Raw genomic sequence first — 22,858 nt, 5'->3', positions numbered from 1 at the left:
TTAAGAGTTTGCTTATTTCCTAAAGCAGAGGGCAGCTTTCCCTTGAGGATTAAGACTGCTGCCCGTGGTTGAGTTTGGTTGGGGTGACTGTTCTCCCATCGGGTGCTTCCTTACATTTCCCGTGACTCCCATTTTATCTGACTTAATTCCGTCACCTCCCATCACGGTTTTCCTGATTTCCCCGTATATGGGGTCCCAGGGACAGCCCCTTCCCCCACCAGTGCCTGCTTTTCCTCCTCTGGCCGCCTGGGGCCTGAGGCCACAGAGCACCCCTGTCTTCCTCCACCCCGGGTGGGACGGATTCCGAGGCAGGGCACCCACTGCGCCAGCAAAGTGGATTTCAATGCCTGGTCTTTGTCACGCGTGTTAAAGGCCCGAGAGGAAGGGGGCCGAGTGGAAGGAGAAACTCTAGGGCGCAGCGAGGAGAAAAGGGGCTGGAGGAAGCGCTGCTCTGGAAATGGAACAGTCTCGGCAGCTTTTTCAACAGCACGGTTCGCGGCAGCACCTGTCTCCCGCTGGGCACCCAGCACCCATTCCCACGCCTCCGATTCCTCTGGTCCCCCGCACTTGGCTGCGCCCCGCTGCAGCCCGCAGGCCTTGGCGCCCTCCCCTGGCGCGCCCCCCCCCCCCGCAGCCCTCCCCCGGCCCCGCCACAGCCCGCAGGCCTTGGCGCCCTCCCCTGGGCCCCCCCCAGCCCTCCCCTGGGCCCCCCCCAGCCCTCCCCTGGCCCCCCGCAGCCCGCAGGCCTTGGCGCCCTCCCCTGGCCCCCCCCACCCCTCCCCTGGCCCCCCGCAGCCCGCAGGGTTTGGCGCCCTCCCCTGGGCCCCCCCCAGCCCTCCCCTGGCCCCCCGCAGCCCGCAGGCCTTGGCGCCCTCCCCTGGGCCCCCCCCAGCCCTCCCCTGGCCCCCCGCAGCCCGCAGGGTTTGGCGCCCCCTCTGGACCGCGCGCAGCGCTCCGGTGCGCCCTCGCCTTTCCTCTACCTCCCTCTACCTCCCTGGGGTTTAACGAGCAGCTTAAGGATGTGGCTTCACGAGGAACAGCTTGGCCGGGAGAGGGAGAGGGAGAGGGAGAGAGAGGGAGAGGAGGAGTCCCCATGCACCCCGGGAGGCTCTTGAGTGTTTGTGGAATGAATAAGTGAAGGAATGAGCAACTGCAGTCAACAGGAAACAAGCAGCCCGTTACCTGCCTCGGGTAGCTTGCCAGCCTCCTTGGGCATGGCCGAGGGGGCGAGGAGGTGGTCAGAGAAGACAGAGGAATAACCTTGGACTCCGGCTGCTCCTTGTAGCCTTCGCGTTGGAGGCTGTTACCTTTGCGGGAAACCTCTTCGCGGGTCTTCAGCCCACCACCGGCAATCCGGCCTTGACTGCCTTCGCGCCACCTTTTCCAGTCTTACAGTGCAGCTTTTACGTCAGCGCTTCATCCGTGTAGGAGTTGCCCTTTCAGCTAGGTTGAAAATGCCTTACACTCTTGAGTTTTATTTCCTAGGAAGCATTTTAAAAGAATGGAGAAAACATTGCTCCAAAGTAATTTTTGTCCTGGTTGCCAGCTAGCTGTGAGATCTTGGGGCAGAGCCACTACCCTCCTTCCATCGCCCTCTGCGCTCCCGTCTGTAAGTTGGAGGGCCGGACGTGCTCGCTGGTGCTGCGGGTGCTCACACCCTGTGACTGATTCTCACTCCCGCACTTGCTTAGCCCTCCCGGGACCTGGGACAGGGTTCCATCCCCACATCTGCTGGGTGATTGAGCTTATTCTTTCCGGCCTAGGCCAGTTCACCTCTCAGCTATTTGTCGGAGCTTGTGGGGTCATGGACATTAATGGGATAGGTATGGGGCGGCTCAGTGGAGACCCCCGTGCCACCATCCAGGAGTCTGGGAGGAAGGATGGAGCCGTAGGGGAACGTGTTCCCCCTGAGCCAAGCCTTACTAAGTCTGCAAGACCTTGCTTCACAGGCTCTCCCTGGATAGAGCCTGGTCCCCCCTCTGTGTTCTGAGTGCATTTTCCTCCTGTTGCACCAACTGCATTGCATTGGTTAAGAAAAATACAGTAAATCCTTTCTTGGGATCACAGCAGGGACAGATGTGGTAGGGACTGTTTGGTTTTTGGGGGGTTTTTTTTGGTTTGTTTTTTTGTTTGTTTGTTTTTTCTTCTGCATCTGAGATTTGTGGATTTCCTAAAGGCCAGGCGTGGCTTGTTTTCTGTTTGAGGGAGTTTGTTTGTTTGCTCATAGTTGTTTTCTCAGCTCTTTTCCCCAGCTCCAGCCTCATTTCTCTCTGTCCAGTCAGGTGTGTGTTCTTTCTTTGTTTCTTTTTGCATTTGTTCCACCAGTCAGCCAGATCCCAAAGATTGTAAAACTGATGGTGGGTAAAGAGCATTAGCAAAAAGAAGGGTAGTGGGTCTCCAAAGATCCATCCTGGCTGTGGAACAGTGAGATTTTGAGGATTGTATGTTTGGGTTAGGGACCCCTCGTATAGGAGATAACAAGAGCACTGGGGTGGGAGAAAGAAGGAATATCATGCCTAGTACATAAATGGCACTACCCAGACCCTCCCTGAATCCTTTGTGCAGGACTGATGGGGTGACAGTGGAGGAGTTTGTCGGCTATTGCAAGAGTACCAAGAAGTAAGAATTGATGGGGAAAGTGGCCAAGACTACAAAAGAGAGTAATTTCTTGAGTTTTATCTTGGGCAAAGGTTAGGTTCTAAATCAGTATTCAGTATTGTTAGAAGATAAACTGATGCATATTAAAATTTTTACAAGTTTATTTCAACAAAAATTGATTCAAATTGCCAAACTAGAAGTGGTTGGGAGTGCTCCACCAACAGGAGTTTCTGAAAGACTTACATAGACAAAGCAGGGAAGCAAAGAAAGGAAATTATTTGATCAGCTATCGGTTAAAGCCTCATTGGCTGCTTGTGATTGGTTGTCCTTAGGGTTTGATTTTGTAACCTTGAGATATTTATAAGCTTACATTTTTTTTTTTTCTCACGTAGGCCACCATGACATTAGAGCCATGTCAGTATAATAGCCTCCTTGTTTAACTTAACAATATAGAAACTGAAATCTAGGGTATAGTCAAAATTATCTTTGAAAAATACCTCAGGACGGCACAGTACATATTAGAAATTGGCAAAGTATCACTTGTTAAGTTTAACGTGACCATTTTCCCCCTTCCAGTGTGGGACTCTTGGTTTTGTCTGTTCAGTTCCATGTGATGTCCTTGGCTTGGGTGTAGGGGTCATGTTCTATGAAATGTGTCTTTTTAAACATCAGAATCATACTTGGGAGAGAGCTGCTGATACTATGAGAGATGAGCATATTTTTCTCCTGGTTTTAACCACCCCTCTCCTTGTGCTTGACTTACATAGTAGTTGTATGTGTGTGTGTGTGTGTGTTGAAGTCACAGGACTCTGCCTTTGCTCCCTCTCACTGCCTAAGCTGGCAGAGAATTAGTGGACTCCTTGACAAAGAATGATCCCGGTATCTCTTGGTACTGACTAATTGAAATGTTAAATACGTATTAAACTCACATCTCCAAATTCTCTGTTTCGTCCACAGGTTGCTCGTGGGGGCCCCTCGGGCAGTGGCCCTTCCGCTGCAGAGGGCCAACAGAACAGGAGGCTTGTACAGCTGCGACATCACCTCTCGGAACCCTTGCACACGGATTGAATTTGATAACGACGGTGGGTTCTTCTGCACTCACTCCGTGTTCACTTGGCCAGCTCTTCTGTACCACTTGCCTTTTCCATGAGAAAGGAAAGGGCGTACAAGCATTCATTCTTAGAGACAGAGCCTCTTTTAATTGCATCAACCTTAACTGTTTCTTGTTTGCCCCGAAAGCATTTACTACTTTGTAAATCATGTTCAGATGCACTCACCCTGCCGCTGCCCCTCCTAACCTGGTTCATAAACTGGTAGGGTGTATCGATGCTGCCACCTAGTGACGTGTTGAAGTCACTGAATTCAGAGGAGAGAAGAAAACTGAATGCATACCTTGTACACAGCCAAAAGATCTCACTTGCTATTAAAATATTTGGGAGAAAGCCCATTTTAAATTTCAGATCCCTCTAAAATGAGAGCTGACCAACATGGATAAACTTTGCCCTACTGTCTCAGATAGAGGCTTGTTTGGTGAGGGCTGTATGTTGGGCAGAGCAATTAGGGTACTGGGAAGCTCCAACCAAACCTAATTTGACATACTTGGACTAAGTAGATTTGCAGATTCATGTTTTATTTTTATGTTCTCTTGCTTTATCATGTTATAGAAATGATTTTTTTAAATGATTAGAAAATAATACACGTCATTTGTGGGAAACTTGTAAATGGCAGTGACCTATTAAGAAAAACCCACTGGTAATCTAGACATAACCGCTCTTTATTTAACATTTTGGCATTTCCCTTCTGTCTACTTGAAGTTTAGTTTCCATAGTTTCATAATGATTTAAGATTGAAAACTGTGCTTGCCATGCTTCTCATTGAGGAAGGGCAAAAATTTGGGTTTAAGGTAATACAGTAGGTTCAAATTGATACTGAAATGAACACGTGGTGGTATTTGTGGTTTCTCTTTTGTTTGGGGAGAAAGGATGAGAAGAAATACCTCCCTTTCTTGTTTGGCATTGGTAGAAAGCTATCAAATGAATCTGAGGTCTTATCTTCCTATCTCCAGCAAAGAGAAGAACAATTCATGCTGTAATGTAATCATTTTGGGAGTATGTAGAGAAGTGCCCACTTTTTCTTAGTTTGGATGTCACTTGGACTTTGGAAGTTCAGTTTTGACATTGTTGCTTTAAGGGACATATGTTGGAGCCTCTCCCCCCCTTAGTCTTAAATTTTCAAATACCTCTCTGTACTCAGGACTCTGGGTGTCAGAGAGGGTGAAGGGCCACTTGGTAAAGCTAAGTATTTTATGTAAAAAATTTTATGAAAGATTCTTACCCACCATCACCCATCTGTTTTCTTAGGAAGTAATTTTTCTGGATTGAGGAACTGAATTTATTGAGTAGTTACACTTGGAATCGAGCTGGTTAGAGACCATTTCTTGCATTTTTGTTCATCTGTTGGTTCATTGCCTGTTTCAGTCCTAACTAAGCATATGTAACCTGTGCTGCTTTCCACAGCTGATCCTTCATCGGAAAGCAAGGAAGATCAGTGGATGGGGGTCACCGTCCAGAGCCAGGGTCCCGGCGGCAAAGTTGTGGTGAGTGTAGAGAAGCGTGTTCATTCCATGATGTCCGAGCACCGGGCTTATCGCAGTGAACACAACAGCATTTTCTTTAGAACATTCAATTCAAAGAACTTCCTAAAAAACCTCTTTTGAACATCCTAAACCCTAGATGGTCTTAAAACAAAAAAAGCATCCCAGGAACTAAGTAGCTTTTATAGATGAGATACAAAAAAATGGGAATGGTCATGGAAAGTAAGATCCGATCATTTTAAACTCTCATGATTGATTCTGAGCTTCTGCAAATAGAAGCGATAGCGAAAAGGAGAGGGTCTGTTAGGTGGATTATGCTAGATGCTCTTTCCATGCCTCCTTTGAAATCTGGTCGCTGTAACAAGTGTGTATAGAATTTGGAGGAAAATGAGAATTTTATTGAATGTTGAATTTTGATATTTAAGGGGCTATATTATGGGAAATTGACTTGGATATTGTCAAGTATTTTCAGCCTGTGTTACATGGAGTGCAACCTTTAATACCCTGTAAAACTATAGAGATTATTTCATCTCTCCCAGCAGTGTAATTCTCTCTGCCTTGTTATAAATTTGATCTGAGAGCTTAGAGTATAAATTAGAATTTAGGATTATAAGGAAATAACAGTGGGTAAAAGGAAAATGTCTGTTTTTGCTGTGTTTGCCTGATTCCTATGAAAATATGCCCATGATTTCTCTCTTCTGGGCCATGTTATTTTCACAAACATAGTGATGTGAAGGTTTGTACAGCCACTAAGCTGGTTAAATTAAGAAAATGAAATAAGGTATTTCCATTGTTTATGTGGCAGGTAAATTGCCTGTGTGTTACAGATTGGCATTCAATATTCAGATCGGAGCATTATTCTCTGGGTGAAAATAAGACAGAAGTCCTATAGTTTCTATAGGCTGGGTAACGGTCTTCTTAATGACACTTTGGGGAAGATTTGCCGGCTTCGGATCCAATCCCAGGATGGGGACACATTTAACGTCCTTTTTATTATTGACAGTTGTATCAATTTGTAATAAAAAAAACATAGGGTTTGTAGGCAGGCATGGGCTACTTTATTCCATCTGTTTGCAGACATGTGCTCATCGATATGAAAAAAGGCAACACGTTAATACAAAGCAGGAATCCCGGGACATCTTTGGAAGGTGTTACGTCCTGAGTCAGAACCTCAGGATTGAAGATGAGATGGATGGAGGAGACTGGAGTTTTTGTGATGGCCGATTGAGAGGCCATGAAAAGTTTGGTTCTTGCCAGCAAGGTGTAGCAGCTACTTTTACTAAAGACTTCCATTACATTGTATTTGGAGCCCCGGGCACTTATAACTGGAAAGGTATGATGTATGTATTTATAGAAATGGAGATTAGAATGACTACAGAATTTCTATTATATGCACCGTGATTCGGTATATTTTAAATTAAAACATAATGTGTTATAAGGTACTTGTACGTTATAGAAGAGTAGGATATTAAAATCGCTAAATTATATGATTTTTAAAAACAAATAATGGTGGGAGCGTATGTTTTAAAAGGTTTTTTCCCCCCACCAGTAATTTTCATTAATACAAATGAACTTTTTTCTGTAAGAGTATAATAATTAACACTGGCAGTTTTGCTGTTTTCTATTTGCCTGTTTCATGAAGCTGAAATTTTCAATTTTAAGGTAGTGATCTGAAAACTGATAAGAATTGAGTGCTGTCATGTACAAATAACAGTTTCTTAATACAGACATTTCTTTCATTATATATACTTATCTTAAAATGCTGTGTTTTGCTAATAGGTTAGAAGGGTAGATGACAGAGTAGGGAATTTTGAGATGATAATTTCAGATAACTTGCAGAAAAGGTGTTTTATTATCATTGTGATGTAGTAAAATGAGACATTGGGAGGGAGGGAAGGGGGAGAATGGCCCACATTTTTTGACTGGATGAACTTCTCTGTAGAAAAACACTGTGTTATAAAGAACAGTTAACCTAACACTAATCCATGATGAAGAGAAATATATCTGATTTGGAAATAAGACTTTTTTTTTTTTTTTTGAGAAATTTATGAAAATAAATCCTGTTAGGACATTTTCACTAGTCAAGAAAAACTTAGGTAAAATTTTCCTTTTCCATTAAAAAAATTTCCAAGTTTTTAAAATTCCTATTAGATACAATCCTTGAGAACACTTTTCTCTGTATGTGATCCATAGTGACCTTTGGTGGCAGTATCCTTTGCCCCTCCTCCCCAGTCAAATCTTTCATGTAACAGTATTTGTCAGGTTATTTCGACCTAATCAAAATAACACAATGAATTTAGAAATAGTTTTATTTTATCAAGAATAGATGTCATACGTAGTAAAACAAAACAGTAAAAATACCCACCAATTATGTATGTTTTAATTTATGGGAACATGTCTTATCTGCTTTATAAACCCTGACTTAAAAGGCTACCATTTTTAAAAAGTCACATAGTGGGCTTAGTGTATAAAATCTCTGTAATGAAAAAACTTAAAAGATGAAATCTTGGTTAAAGTGAAGAACAGGTCAAAATGTTAATTTCATTTTTACAGTGAAGTAAAGAAGGTAAATTGATTTTGGATGATAGAAAAAGTAAAGTATCATCAGGTTTATATGATTTTTTTAAAAATTGTTTTCTGTAGATTTAGGTAACTTTCCATTTCCATCTAGTTTCATGGCATGATAAAGGTAATTCATGAAAATGCATGGGGCATTTTTTTTTTTTTATTACCAGAACAACTTTCTTTGACATACAAATTTACATGAACATGATTTTTTAACTTTAATAATCTCAAAACTCATCTTTTTTTTTCTGCCTTTTCTTCCTCAAAATTTTCCTTGCTGAACTTAATGATAACATGAGGAATGTTTTATTAGGAACCACCTGTTTTGTTTTATTTCATCTTCATTGTTTTGTTTTGTTTTTGCCATTTCATTCCTTTAGGGATTGTTCGCGTAGAACAAAAGAATAACACTTTTTTTGACATGAACATCTTTGAAGATGGGCCTTACGAAGTTGGTGGAGAGACTGACCATGATGAAAGTCTAGTTCCTGTTCCTGCTAACAGTTACTTAGGTAGGAGCGAGCCTAGCCGCATGCCTGCCTTTGCAGCCGCCTGTGGGGGCACTGCCCTCTCAGGACCTCATCTTCTGGGCTGAGGGCAGGTCAGGTGGAGCCAGGGGCCTGTGGCTGCACTTACTGGAATTTGATTTAGGCCTTGGTGATTCTGAGGTAATCTGACTGATGCTCGGAATCCTTCCCTTCTGACCTGGGCTCCCTCGAGTGGGAAGGAAACCTACTGTCTCCTAAAATTGTCTGTCTCTGCATGGAAGTCTGTTCCCTGAGCGAATGTTGGCCTCTGGAACTACAAACAGACTGTTCATGCAGCTGTGAAAAAAACGCGTAGATGTATAATCCGAGCTGCCTCCCCTCTCCCTTCACTGCCTCTCTCTAGAGCTACTCCTAAGAGCTACATTTATGAAGTTACTCTTAAGTGGCAGGTCAGGACCCCCAGACTCTTCCGCTGTGATTGCCTTTCTCCAGGGGTTGGCCCTGCTTCCAGTTTGGGGCCTCATGTCACAGGGCCCCCGGCGGGTTGGCACAGGGCTTTCCAGCTGAAGCTGAGCGGGGCTACTGAAGCAGCTTGAGGACACCCAGATTATGTCCTAAGTGCCCACTCCTTAACTCCTAAGACTTGTTTGCATTACTAATGTGTGTCCTAAATTATTCATGTGCATTATGGTAATTACACAAAGGCTTTTAAAAGCTTTAATTCTTGGTATGAGGTGACATAAAGAATAATTACTGTGCATTTCTTGGAAAAAAATGTAAAAAATCTCCTAAACTCAAATAGTAACCTATTTTTTTTTTAAAAAAAGAAAAGTACCCATGTGCTAAAGATATTACTGGAACAATGAAAAGGAAAAAATAGGTATAGATATAAGAATAATTCTAAATAATATGTTAAACATATTCTTTAAAAATTGTCCTAAATGTCAGCTGTAACTGAAAAATAAAATTAGAAAAATAAATTGTTCTAATCATATACATACGTATGAACAGGTACTCTTAACTTAAAAAAAACTTTCAGATACTCCCCCCCCCCCCCCCACAAGTAAAAACTTGGTGTGAAGGCATAGACAAGGGAGGAGAAAAGTTATACTTACCACTTGTCAAACACCTACTTAATGCTTTACAGGTCTCATTTGATCTTCCCAACAATATTATAAAATAAGTATTGTCCCTCTTGCTGGGTTTGTGAATGACTTTGCAGACATGAAGGGGACACAGGGCCAAGCAGTTTTCAGTCTCAATTATTAAATGTTTTTCAAGCTAAATATTAACAACAAACCAATATCTTCAAATGCATTATTTAGGGATAAGCTTACGGTGAGAAACATTTAATTTTAGTGGCTTCAGGCAAGAAACTTACACTTTGGTCTTTAGGATAGAGGCCCATGGATTTTATAAACTTAGCTGCTATTGGAACAGTTGGATTTGAAATGCATTTGTTGCTTTCCTCAAAAGTGGATGCCTGGGGGGAAAAAATCAAGTTTGTATTGTTACATCTGTCAGTTCAAAAAATCAGCGGGATTTAGGAGTGAAATGATCTGCCTGAGTTTTCGGAAGCTGGCAGATGCAGCGGTGGCCTCGGCATCCCGCAAGAACGGTGGCCGCCGCAGAGCCTCTTCCCCAGCATAATTGCTCTTCCTCCCTTGTTTTCCGTCCCTCGCCGGTGCACAGGCCTGCTGTTTTTGACCAGCGTTTCCTATACAGATCCCGATCAGTTTGTTTATAAAACACAGCCTCCCAGGGAGCAGCCCGACACGTCCCCTAACGTGATGATGAATAGCTACCTAGGTTTGTGACCTCTGAGATGACAAATCAATTGTCTTGGTCATGGTCGTTTAAAAATTTTTTTGATCCATACAGAGCATAAATCTTTTTATTTTCCATTTCATTTCAAGTGAAGCACGCATGAAAAGCATGCCGTGGTGGAGACTCTGCCGCCAGATGGTTTTCAGAGCTGGGTTCGATTATATCGCCCTATTCTAAACTTGTGGCTCATCCTATTTTTTGACTCACTTCACAGTTTGAGAACTGCAACAGTAGTGGTGAAAATTTTCATAAATAAAACCCAATAAAAAGAGTGGGCTTACACTATTCTGCATCTGCCTTGCCTTTCTCCAGAAATACTTCCTTAATTTGAATGGTCTTGATGTGGGCATTTATATTTGCTCCCGATTAAATCTTGTATTTCTAACCTGACATCCTCCCTGACACCTTACTATTAGGTGTTCTAATGTGTTTCGCCCCCTCCTAACAAATTGATACAGATGACAGCCTGCTCACCTCTATTGTTTACTTAGGTTCTCAAATATTATACCTCATCAGTCATAGTTTCGTTTGCATGTTTGTGTCTGAGAACTAAGTGGGTTCAAAATAATGAAATGCTGTGTGTGGCCTATCGATGACGTTAGCATTTGTGCTTGCCTGATTACCAAGGAGATTGGTGAGCTTGGAGGTTATTTAAATCATTTATTATAGCAGAACCCCACAACATGCACCCAATTATGCTACGTCAGATTGTATCTCAGTGTATATGATGTCAGTTTCCTATGATAATTCAGTATCTAGCTTGATCTCCTTTTATAGCAGTTCTAGTATTAAAATAAGGCTCGAACTGATTCTTACAATGAATGCATGCTTCATGATTCAAGTTACACAGATGCTCAACGGCATAGGTTCTTTTCAAGTCTGAATATATTCCATAGAAAGTGAAATAGCCTGCTGCTTTGCACATGTGACATACCTGTACTTAGCCCTGTGACTCTTTCATATCATCAATGTGATAGCTGGTGGGGAGGGTCGGAAGGAGCCAGGTGGGAAGCGGTACGCCAAAGCAGCGAGGGAGTCGCCAGAGTTTGATACCTCCTGAAAAACAGAGTTGATGTGAACTGTATTTTGTTTTTCTAGGCTTTTCTTTGGACTCAGGAAAAGGGATTGTTTCTAAAGATGACATCACTTTTGTATCTGGTGCTCCGAGAGCCAATCACAGTGGAGCTGTGGTTTTGCTGAAAAGAGACATGAAGTCCGCACACCTTCTCCCCGAGCACATATTTGAAGGAGAAGGTCTGGCGTCTTCATTTGGCTATGATGTGGCGGTGGTGGACCTTAACAAAGACGGGTGAGAGTGGCTTAGGTTATTTTACATTTACAAAAAAAATCGTTGCTTCTTTGGCTTCTGCAGGTCTTGAGAAGAGCCAACCTTTCAGGTTAGTTGATTCAAAGAATATTTTTGCTGCCAGTTTTTTTACCATCCTTTCATGTCTTCACCACTACATTTTGGCTGTAGGCAATCATTACCCTCCCTGGGATGTAGGATGACAGCTTCTTCAGTTTTTTGGTTTTTACTCATGTCTTGGGAATGGGTACGTGAGAATTAGAATTTGGGGGCAAATTAACTCGAAAAATGACCCCTACATGGTTCTGTTCTGTGGTTTCTGAAGGGGCTGTTGGGACATTGAGAATGTCCTGTTGGAAGTAGGGATTGGTGACAAACTCAGTACACAGGTATATGGCTGGTGGTGCCAGTTTGGGTCTGGAGCGGAAGGTGGGGGGAGTGAAATCTTTACTGGGAGCCTCTCTGCACTTAGATCTAACTTGGGGAACTGGCTTCAAGTTCTTACCCTCCATAAATTTTCTTCAGTTTAAAAAAATAGAGATACAAATTCCAGATTTGAGGCCCTTTTTATCATATCTTTTTCGTGTGCGTAGTACCTGGGCTGGTGGTATTCTCCTCAAGCTCACTATTGTAGCGGACGGTTCACAGTTCTTCCCCTCTTTATGTTTTTAGGTGGCAAGATATAGTTATTGGAGCCCCACAGTATTTTGATAGAGATGGAGAAATTGGAGGCGCAGTGTATGTCTACATGAACCAGCAGGGCCGGTGGAAAAATGTGAAGCCAATTCGTCTTAATGGAACCAAAGACTCCATGTTTGGCATTGCCGTCAAAAATATTGGTGACATTAATCAAGATGGTTACCCAGGTAGAATAATAGATTGTGAAATGGTTATGATTTGTAGATAGAATATTTGATGGATGAGTACTTATGGCATCTTACTTTAAAACATTGTATTGAAATGTTTTAAAAATGTAATGTTTGTTAAAATGTGATGTTGTCAATAGATATTGCAGTTGGAGCTCCCTATGATGATAATGGAAAGGTTTTTATCTATCACGGGTCTGCGAACGGAATAAATACCAAACCAACACAGGTAACCAGATAACCTGGATTTCTACAGTAGATGGTCTTAGCTTTTTGCCTAATGTTAGAATATTTAGGTTTAAATGAATTTTCCACTATTCATGTTTTATCTTACGAATCTATAATAGTATGAATTTTATGTTTTTTAAAATGTATTATTTGAAGATAGATTGGAAATTGATATAAATGCAGTGACTTGCTTGTTTTAATGTAAAATGTCTTTGATAAGTTAGAAATCAAAACAATCCAAAGGAAAAGACTCCTCTCCACTGGCAGCATAAGTAGGTGGAAATGTGATGTGTTTCCTTTAGTAGCATACTATATATACTACATAGAGATGAAACCAGACAAATGAAAGAGGTGATTGTAATTGCGTGAAGAATTCAGAAACCAAAAATTAAAAATTGCTTTTGAGAAAAATAAGACATTTGGAGGGCAGTTAGAGAGGTTTGGTTTGAAATACCCTGATTGACTTAATATAATACGGTAAACAAGTTAATAAAAAATGGGCCCTTTAATTCTTTGAGATACAGTGTAAATCAGGTGACTTATGAAATGTGTGAAGTATTGTATCATATGTATACTTATTTCTGATTTATTTATAATTGAACATTATTTATAAGTGAGCTCTTAAACTTCAGTTCAAAAGAAAATGGTGTCTTTTTCAAAGTATGGGTAAGAGACTCATTTTGGTGGCCCAGTGTCCATTCTGATGACCTGTTCTTTTCAGGTTCTTGAAGGTAATTCACGCTTTTTTGGATATTCAATTGCTGGAAATATGGACCTTGATAGAAATTCCTACCCTGATGTTGCTGTTGGCTCCCTGTCAGACTCAGTAACTGTTTTCAGGTGTGTTAAGCATATTAAGCATGTTCAATAGTTGGGTTACAGTAAAATTTTGACTTTTTGAATTGAAATTTATAGTGCCTATACCTCGGAAGACAAAAGCTGGTATGAATTTTGAAAATGTTTCTTTTGCGAGTCATGTGACAATGTAATAAAAACCTATCTTGTAAAATCTTGCTAATTTTGAACTGAGAAAAAAACGGTCAGAGTTGGTGACTAAATGAATGTGTGTTATGTGATTGGGAAGAGAGAGAATTTGGGGGGAAAAGTCCTGTCAGTAGTGGTTTGTGTTCATGGTGATGTACATCAGCCCTGCCACACCTTGACCTTCCGAGCTGGCACAGTGGGGAGTGGGGTGGTACTGTGCCCCCTCTCACCCTCTTAGGTTAAAGCATCCACCCTGTGTTTTGCCTGGTGCTCTCTGACACTACCTTTATACCTGGCTTTCTCTGTTCATATGAGGACTAACCTTAAAACAGTCAATGTCTTTTAAAGGTAGAAGAGTATATAACATTCAACCATTTCAGCAAAGTTTCCATCAAAAAGCGATTTGAACTTCTAGTTCTAGTTTGGATTCTAGCCCTCAGGTATCAAGAAGACTTGACTTCCTGCACCAAAATTTGGTAACAAGTCTTTCCTAGCAGATAATTCAATACTTGCTCCTGTCTGTCATTGATATTTTAGTATTCTTACTTTCCTGTCCTCATAACTTGGTTGACTGTGAACCCTGTAAACTTACTCCTTTTTTCCTCATAGATAGTATGAAAGTAAATTTCAAAATCCTTTGATAACGAAAGGAAAACCAACTCCCTTATTTTACACACAAGGCAATGGAGGCCCAGGACTTGCTTGAGCCTTTAAGGCTGGACTCTGCAGGAACAGGGCACAGCACTTAGATCTTCCCAACCTCTCTCCCCGGGCATTTTCCCACTAAATCATTCTAGAGCTTCAGGGTAGTTAATACATAGATGCCAGTTAAACACAAGGCAGCTGGGGCAATAAGATTAGCTTTATGTGTTAAAAGACAAAATTTTCATGATTCGTATATAATGTACACTCGGAATTGTGTGTGGATGTTGTGTGTTTAAAAAACAGCTACAAATAGGATTTGGCCAAAATCTGTGTTAAAATATTTCCTTTTGAAATTTATGCCACACCGAAGCTTTAATACTATGATATTCAAAATACTTTAGCATCTGTAGCAACTGGTTTTAAAAGAGCTGTGAATTTTTGCCTTTTAAATATGCTCTCAAAACTTTGAGTGTGCCTAATTAGTATCTTAGGAACTCAACAGCTTCCTGAATGTAAAATAACAACAAAAAGTTAAACATTTACGATAAAGGGAAAGGAAGATGTAGACATTGGGCAGCATTTGCCTCTTAGGGCTCCCGCCTTCCCCATGAATGTACTCATTCCCTCGCTCGCCTACTGATCAATGCCAGAAGTTCAGTCTAGTTATTTGGAATTGGAATGCGTTTTCCTATCAAAACACTTCTCCAGTATGGTTGGATTTACACAAGCCCACTAAAGTCAGCCTAACAGAATCTGTGTGGTAGTGAAGCCGTGGAACCCGTTCTGAGTTCTTGCTGGAGTGATGGAGGTGGGAGGGATCTCCCCAGCCCTCTCGCACCCGCAGCCACCATACGCTCGCATGACTGCCTGTGGCAGAGGTCAGGTCCTAGGCCAGCGGTGACCCCTTTGGCTGTGTGGAGTAGAGGCGGATATGTAAGGGAGAGAGAAGATGTTTTTATAGGGTGAGAGGAACTAAAGGTGTGGGATTCCCGCTTGTTGAGTGTGTGTGAGGCTGGGCTTAGGTAGAGCAGGGATGGGAAGTGTTAAGGGACTCGGGCCTTTGCCTACAGAGCTCGTGGGGTAGAAAAGTTGAAGCCAGTTCTGGCAGCAGGAGGACAGAGACTCAAGATTGGTAGTTTTAAAATTTTTAAACAAGAACATTTTATAACTTTAAATGTTAAAGTTCTTACATGAATATTGTATAGTCAGGTTTTAAATTCTATTTTAACAGTTACTTCCTTCAGTGACACAGGAAATAACTTACACGGGGGAACATTTTTCCCTGTGGTTTTTAAGGTGTGTCAGGCAGTGGAGGTGATGGATTCACCTTCCCTTCAGGGTAGCAAGAGGCTGAGCTTGTTTCTCACTCGTCTGTCTTCAGGTCCCGCCCTGTGATTAATATCCAGAAAACCATCACAGTAACACCCAGCACGATTGACCTCCGCCAGAAAACGGCCTGTGGGGCCCCCAGCGGGATCTGGTGAGAGTTTCCACTGTGTCCACTAGTCCCCTTGGTTTCACATGTCTGCTCCATGATGACCCTACTTCCTTGAGGAGCTACGGGGAAGATTGAGAAATAGGCAGAGGGAAGAGGAATCTGCCAAGCGAATATATAACAATTTACTCATCAGTGAGCAGGGGGAGGGGGGACACTTGAGAGCTGGGGAACATGTTGTTTTTTTTCCTGCTGCAATAATGCATCTTATAAGAAATATGTGTTTAATTTTATACAGCCTCAAGGTTAAGGCCTGCTTTGAATATACGGCCAAACCCACTGGTTACAATCCTTCAATATGTAAGTACCTAGTACATTTAAAAATTGTATATTTTCTGTCTGTCAGGTTGAAAATTCTGCATAAAGAACAGAAAAATAAAACTGCGGTGGCCAAAATGGGCCCATAAATTCTTGTTTACAGAATCAAGTCTATCTGTTGTCTTCCCTTTAATCAGGAGGGTGCAGCACAGGAGGGAAACACTCTCCATTTGGTCCCCATTTGAATTTTCCAGAGCAGATGGTTTGGGGCAGAATGTCTTGGAAAAGTATTCATTTGCTACCACAACTGTTTCCTCCATCTCTGTCTTTGAACAGCAGTGTGGAAAATTGGTTTTGTGGTTGTGAGGTGGTGGGTGGTGGTTGTGGAAGAGTGAATGCAGGACCGGGTACTGCATAGTAACTGCCAGTCTATACTTTTTGCTCCTGACCCCTTCCCACAGGGCCCAAAACACCCAAGCTGTGTCCCCAAGGCTGGCTTCGGCAATTCAGAGACTTGGGCTCTGCTCTGGGTTCTAGCTTTGATGCTGACAGACCCTACAACTCAGAGCAAGTCTCTTAACATTTTAGTTTCCATTTTCCCATTAGTTAGAAAAAATGCATCTAATAGGAATTACTATGTAATATTGTGTGGAGATCAAATGAGATAATGTGGTGAAAGCAATTTGTCATTTCTGAGGTCTCATTTTGCTCCTTTCTTGATAATCCAAACAGGATTTTCCCCCGAATTTTGACAGGGCTAGCCATACTCAACAAGAGTGATTATCAATCACTGAGCCTTCTCTGGTATGTTTTAGTAGCAGCCATACCTCTTCAGGTGCAAGCCACCTGCTCCAGCTCCAGAGTGAAGATGGGAGTGTGGAGATTTAAAGAAAACCTTTTCTGCCCTGGCCAGTGTCGTTCAGTGGTTAGAGCATCAGCCGTGCACCGAAGGGTTTTGGTTTTGTTTCCTGGTCAAGGGCACGTACCTGGGTTGCAGGTTCCACCCCAGCCCCAATCGATGTGTCTCTCTCACATTGATGTTTTACTCTCTCTCTCCCCCTCTCCCTCCCTCACTTCTACTCTGTCTAAAATCAATGGAAAAATATCCTCGTGTGAGGATTAACAAAAATAATAATAATGATAGTAATAAAGAAAGAAAATCTTTTCCCCAAAGAAGAAGTACAAAGAGTGAGGGTGACCTCCCTCCTGGGTCCGGCCAGGCTCCCAGCTGCTGTGTTTTGTGGTGTAGCAGGCCACCAAGGGAAGCTTCTAGGAGGACAGGTAGTTCTGTTCTTTTCATGTTTTTCTGTTTTTTCTCCACCTTGAGATAATGAGTTCTCCTAATGAGTTCTCTTTATTAAAAGGATGTCCCATTGACTATCGCAGCATTTGGCAGCGCGCCGGCTTTGGCCCAGCCCGCACTGTCGTAAGCCGCTAAGCCTTCATCTGCCTGGATTTGAGCCTCAGGTGGTTTCCTCGCGCCCTGATGTGCCGGGCGGGTCCTGCCGTGTGTCTCCCTGGGCTCTGTGACCGGGGCCTGGAGCACGCTGGCGCCCGTGGATTATGGCTTTGTGCGCAGGCGGAACGTGACCTTTCGCTTCGCTTTTGATGCAGCTGGCATTTCATTGAGTGGAGAGAAAAACCTCTGTGTGGCTTCTAATGACAAAGCGTCTTCTATGACTTCTCACTCTCTGTCGTCCTTTCGGAATCATTTGTGTTATTTTTACCCAAATGAAGTACCTTACACCTCCCTGCTCCCATCACCGCCCGTTACCCTCGTGTTGGGCAAGGAGGAGGGGGGTTCTTTGAGTAGGCAAGGAGAGGCCACTGGAAACATTTCTATCAGGCTGTCATTTTCTCAAGCCACTCTCAGTTTGACGATAGATGTGAAATCTTATCAGGGCACATTCCTCGTCTCCCTCCGAATCAATATTAATTTTATATTATATAACTGCTCCATTAACCAAGTGTTTATTGATGGCCTATTATGGATAGAACTTTTTTCTCTGAGGACACTTAGAGAAAACCTCTTTTCATTGCCTGTATTTCCACAGTATTGGGCAATTCTGAATCAAATAAAACAGAACTGGCACTTAGCTGCGTGAGTTAGTAGACCCGCAGTGTGTTCCCAGCGTCTGAGGACACGCGCTCACTGTTCGGCCAGGCTGTTTTCACTCAGCAGTGCTCAGCGGCGGCGGCGTTCTGTACATACAGATATTTATAATTGCGCCTTAATGAGTATTCTACTTGGCTTGCCCCTCAAAAGGTCGGCGAAGGTGGCCTGCAGGGATTTTGAAGATGATGTGAACTGTCTGGAGGGTTAGGGAAGGTTAGAGTGGTTTGGTCGATAAGCGGTTTTAATGCACCCACGCCCTCCCCTCCTTTTGCTGCGAGGGGCACTCGGCACTGAGCCCTCCTCTGGTTCATTGTGAAGTTAGCGGGTCACTAATAGATGGATGATGTCAAGGCTGCCGAGGGCCTAAAACGGAGGCGCGTTCCATTTGGCAGTCGTGACATTTAAAAATTCTTTAGATGGACACAGAAATTACTGTTGAAACTGTCATTTATCGTGTTTCTAAATTTTGGCCCTACACATCTGAAGTGCATCATTTTAGCATAAGAAAAACGTCCCATTTTGTGTGTGTGCAGACGTGCACTGGTGTGTATGCTGATGTGGGGCCAGTTACTCCTACTTCCGTTCATCTGTTCTACAAATGGTATTTGTATCAGGTGTTGTGCTGCTGCTGGGCAGAACAGACAGAGATGGTCCCTGTCCACAGTTCTGCCCCAGGGAAGATGGTCAGGCAGTTATAGCGCAGCAGGCTGAGTGTAGAATACTGTCAGGTACCCCGGGAGGCTTCCTGGAGGAAGGGATGTGCGTGCTGAGATCTGAAGGAGTAGGGTTAGCTGGGCAGTCGGGAAGGTGGAGGGAAGGAGAGGGTTAGGCTGGCAGAGGGAGAGTGACTCATGCAGAGGTCTACAGGCAAGTGGGAACCCGGGCATCTAAGAAGCTTTAAAATCAAGCCACTATCTTTGGGGTTTGTGACAGAGACTTAGAAGCTGGCACTGCCTCTGTCCTTCATTGTATGGCTTTGGACCAGTCCTACCTCTGTGGGCCTCCATTCCTTCATCTGCAGGAAGAGGGTATTAAAATAGATGCTTTCAAAATGCCTCTTCCAAACTCTACCATGAATGATAGAACATGGGTCATTGATTCCATTTTCTGCATTTTCTGGAGCAGGTTTTTTTCCTTGAGGCTGCCTTCTCTGGCACAGTATACCCTTTGGTTTCTTCTCTTCTGATGGCTAGTGAGTGATTAACCAATGGAAGTAATTTCGGTATTCTCCCATAAAGAAACTGCAGTTGTATCCAGAGAATTGGCAGAGAATGCATTCTGAAGTCAAGGATCGAGATTTTGATCATCCTGATCCTTGCTGGCCTCTAAGCTCCATTAGACCAGGGAGTCAGGGCAGGGTGTGCCTTCTAGATCTAGCTCTGCAGGTTGGAAACTTGGCTTGTTGAAGCTCTATTGGCTGACAAACAGGCCTTCTAGCCACTTAAAGGAATATGTTTTACCCCTTTTTTTTTTTAACTTGAAAAGTCTTATCTTATTGTCAAAAGACTTTTCTGTCTCCAGACAACTGTCCTTTACCAGTACTTATTAAACTTCGGTGTGTAAAGAACCGCCTGGTGACCCTGTTGCAATGCAGATTCTGGCTCAGTAGGTCTGGCTGGGGTCTGTGGTCTGCATCCCTAGCAGATCTCAGGAGATGCTGCTGCTGGTCTAGAGACCCTTTCTGGGGAAATTTTATTTACTTATTTACTTATTTTTAATCAATTTATTTTCCAATCACAGTTGATATATTAGTTTCAGGTGTACAACATAGTGATTAGACATTTATATACCTTGTGAAGTGATCACCCCAATAAGTCAAGTACCCATCTGCCACCATACATAGTTATTGCAGTATTATTTACCCCGTTTCCTATGTGGTACTTTACATTCCCGTGATTGTATTACAGCTGGCAGTTTGTACTTCTTAATCCCGTTTTGAATACCAAAGTGCTAGGTCACTTAAGCCCTGGCCTGTTGAAGGGAGAGTCAGCTTGGGCCCTTAGGGAGGGTTGGGTCCTCTCCGGTTATCTTGAGGGCTCTTTGTGGCTGAGATTCCGTCGGAAACGGATTCTTAGACCCTGTGCAGAGGTTTTGACTTATTCTTGAGCACCCCCTGGTGGCCCATGAAAATCTAACTTTAAAACAACAGCAATAGGCAGGAAAAGGACAGCTCAGTTTTAAACACCATAAATAAGTCAAAATGTACATTATCGAGAAATATAAATAGAAACAATGGCAGTGGGAAAAGTGTTCTTCTAAAAGGAATAAAAATTTTTAAAAGGAGCTATACTTATAGCTGAATGTATATGCATGCTCTCTAAGATCATAGGATTTGTGTTCATTTTATCCAGCCGTTATAGGCACACTTGAGGCTGAAAAAGAGAGAAGAAAATCTGGGCTGTCATCAAGAGTTCAGTTTCGAAACCAAGGTTCTGAGCCCAAGTATACTAAAGAGATAACTCTGAACAAGCAGAAGCAGAAGGTGTGCATGGAGGAAACCCTCTGGCTACAGGTGAGGCCTGCAGGCAGTCAAAACAGTTTTTAAAAGGGGACAGAGGATGGGTTTTATGGTGGCATATATAGGATTTTGAAATTTATACTAGCAATCCATTATTCAGCACAAAATAAAGCATTGTTTTGGAGCTCGCCAATAGCATTTATCCCATGCTTACCTTTATCTGTGTGTGCTTTTCAGGAAAATATCAGAGATAAACTGCGTCCCATCCCCATAACTGCTTCAGTAGAGATCCAAGAGCCAACCACTCGGAGGCGAGTGAATTCACTTCCAGAGATTTTTCCAATTCTGAATTCAAATGAGCCTAAGACAGCTCATAAAGACGTAAGTCTTTCTGACTTCTGTTTTGCCAAAGTTTTTGCCATATTATTTTGCTAAATCAAAGGTCTTTAAAGGCACTAGAACTAGAGATTTGCTTTAAAGGTCATTCCTTTGTATTAAATAAGCTTTTAAAAATAATGCAAACTTTGAAGATCTGTTTATCCAATTAGCAATGAATATAGAAGCATACAGAATACAATTTGGAGCCAGAAAGTATTTTCCTTGATTTTTTTTGGCCACTGCAACTTACGGAGACCATAATTGCCAGAACTTCTTACTCTCACATAAAAATACCACTGAGAACACTAAGGTGTAGAAAACAAACTGTTGTTAGTCTGAACATTAAAATCAAGGGATATAAAAATTCAGCAAGTCAAAAAGTAGTAGCAGTGAAATAGTCATTTCAGTGCTAAGCGTAGCCTGAAATCTTAGAAAAATTTATGTTATATGGCTTGCTATATACCTATGAGGTAGAGTGTGTTTGTTAGGGTTTAAGCTGGTCGAGATGCAGGATTATCATTTATCAATGTGATTATTGAGCACCATTAGCACTGTGCTAGATACTCTGTGCCGTTTATTTCCCTGACCTTAAACTCTGTTTCCTCATCTGTAGAATGGAGCTCATAATGGTATCTTCCTCATAGGTCTGTTAGCATCATGGTCATTATTACAGTAGCCCTATAAAGTCGGGTGGTGGTGTCCCCATATTACCTGTGACGAAGCCACACAGCGAAGTTGAAACATAGACCTGGTGGCTGTGGGACTCACACCCTACTGCACCACACGACCTCATTTCCCTGGTCAAAGTGTCTTAAGACACAGTTTTGTTAGACTAAGTGGGCATTACCTGCATGCCAAAGTATGTTTGAAGGTTGACTTCTGCTCTGGTAATTGTCACATGGGGAAACGAACTGTGTGGACGCAGCTATTTACGTATTTAGATGCCTCTGTGAGTCCTAAATGGCAGAAATGACCATGGTTCTGTTTTCCTCCAGGTGCACTTCTTAAAAGAGGGATGTGGAGACGACAACGTATGTAACAGCAACCTTAAACTAGAATACAAATTTTGCTCCCGAGAAGGAAGTCAGGACAAGTTTTCTTACTTACCAATGTAAGACTTGCTTTGTAGCACTAGCCAGGATGGCTCTGGCTTTGCTGTGGCTTTTGTTAAAAATGGGCTTACTGAAAAAATACTGAGGACTTTGTCATTTTTCTTTTCTTTAATAGTCAAAAAGGGCTTCCAGAACTAGTCCTGAAGGACCAGAAGGACATTGCTTTAGAAATAACAGTGACAAACGGCCCTTCTGACCCAAAGAATCCCACCAAAGATGGGGATGATGCACACGAAGCTAAACTCATTGCAACTTTTCCAGACACTCTGACTTACTCTGCATACAGAGAGCTGAAGGCTTTCCCTGTGAGTATAGTTAGAGAGCAGCTGGGGGAAAACACCAACACTCTGGCAAGTGAACCTGTTGTGATCTAGTGTGTTTTTCTGTTGTAGGAGAAGCAGTTGAGTTGTGTTGCCAACCAGAATGGCTCACAAGCAGACTGTGAGCTCGGAAATCCTTTTAAAAGAAATTCCAGTGTAGGTGACACGTTCACGTATTGAATTTTACTGTTTTAAACACCATTACAATGTCGATATGGTTGGTCCGTGTTAATGGCTATTTTTACTTTTTTAGGTTACTTTTTATTTGATTTTAAGTACAACCGAGGTCACCTTTGACACCACAGATCTGGATATTAATCTGAAGTTGGAAACGTAAGTCACTTCAACCTTCCCTTTTAGAATTATTTCATGAAAACACAGCCAGTCAGTGAATTGGCCCTGATCTAACTCATAAAAGAAGTGTAATTGTAATAAGAAAACTGACTGCTAAAATAAAACCCTATTGTTTCCTTTTCATTTTCAGAACAAGCAATCAGGATAATTTGGCTTCAATTACAGCTTCTGCAAAAGTGGTTATTGAACTGCTTTTATCGGTCTCTGGGTAAGTGTTTGTGTTTAGTATAACAAATCAGTGTTTGAAAGAACCACTTACAATCCTCA

General features: G+C 42.5%; 1 protein-coding gene across 2 annotated transcripts in view; it reads left to right on the top strand.

Moving 5' to 3' along the window:
- Positions 1-22,858, top strand: part of ITGA6 (integrin subunit alpha 6) — a 66,896-nt gene that overhangs the window by 25,923 nt on the left and 18,115 nt on the right. Inside the window, exons 2-19 of one of the 2 annotated variants that reach the window (XM_087819773.1) lie at positions 3,556-3,680; positions 5,115-5,194; positions 6,269-6,524; positions 8,137-8,268; positions 9,937-10,053; positions 11,170-11,380; positions 12,050-12,243; positions 12,384-12,472; positions 13,193-13,311; positions 15,482-15,580; positions 15,834-15,895; positions 20,321-20,481; positions 20,665-20,808; positions 21,801-21,916; positions 22,033-22,222; positions 22,310-22,393; positions 22,491-22,570; positions 22,722-22,799. In XM_087819773.1, the coding sequence (XP_087675899.1) occupies positions 3,556-3,680; positions 5,115-5,194; positions 6,269-6,524; positions 8,137-8,268; positions 9,937-10,053; positions 11,170-11,380; positions 12,050-12,243; positions 12,384-12,472; positions 13,193-13,311; positions 15,482-15,580; positions 15,834-15,895; positions 20,321-20,481; positions 20,665-20,808; positions 21,801-21,916; positions 22,033-22,222; positions 22,310-22,393; positions 22,491-22,570; positions 22,722-22,799 (2,337 nt within the window). The remainder of the gene's footprint in view (positions 1-3,555; positions 3,681-5,114; positions 5,195-6,268; positions 6,525-8,136; positions 8,269-9,936; positions 10,054-11,169; positions 11,381-12,049; positions 12,244-12,383; positions 12,473-13,192; positions 13,312-15,481; positions 15,581-15,833; positions 15,896-20,320; positions 20,482-20,664; positions 20,809-21,800; positions 21,917-22,032; positions 22,223-22,309; positions 22,394-22,490; positions 22,571-22,721; positions 22,800-22,858) is intronic. The other variant, XM_087819774.1, reaches the window with a different exon arrangement.

Source organism: Miniopterus natalensis, chromosome 8 (genome assembly GCF_054644295.1).
Source record: "Miniopterus natalensis isolate mMinNat1 chromosome 8, mMinNat1.hap1, whole genome shotgun sequence".
Classification (NCBI taxonomy): Eukaryota; Metazoa; Chordata; class Mammalia; order Chiroptera; family Miniopteridae; genus Miniopterus; species Miniopterus natalensis.
This window is presented reverse-complemented; position numbering and strand designations above follow the sequence as displayed.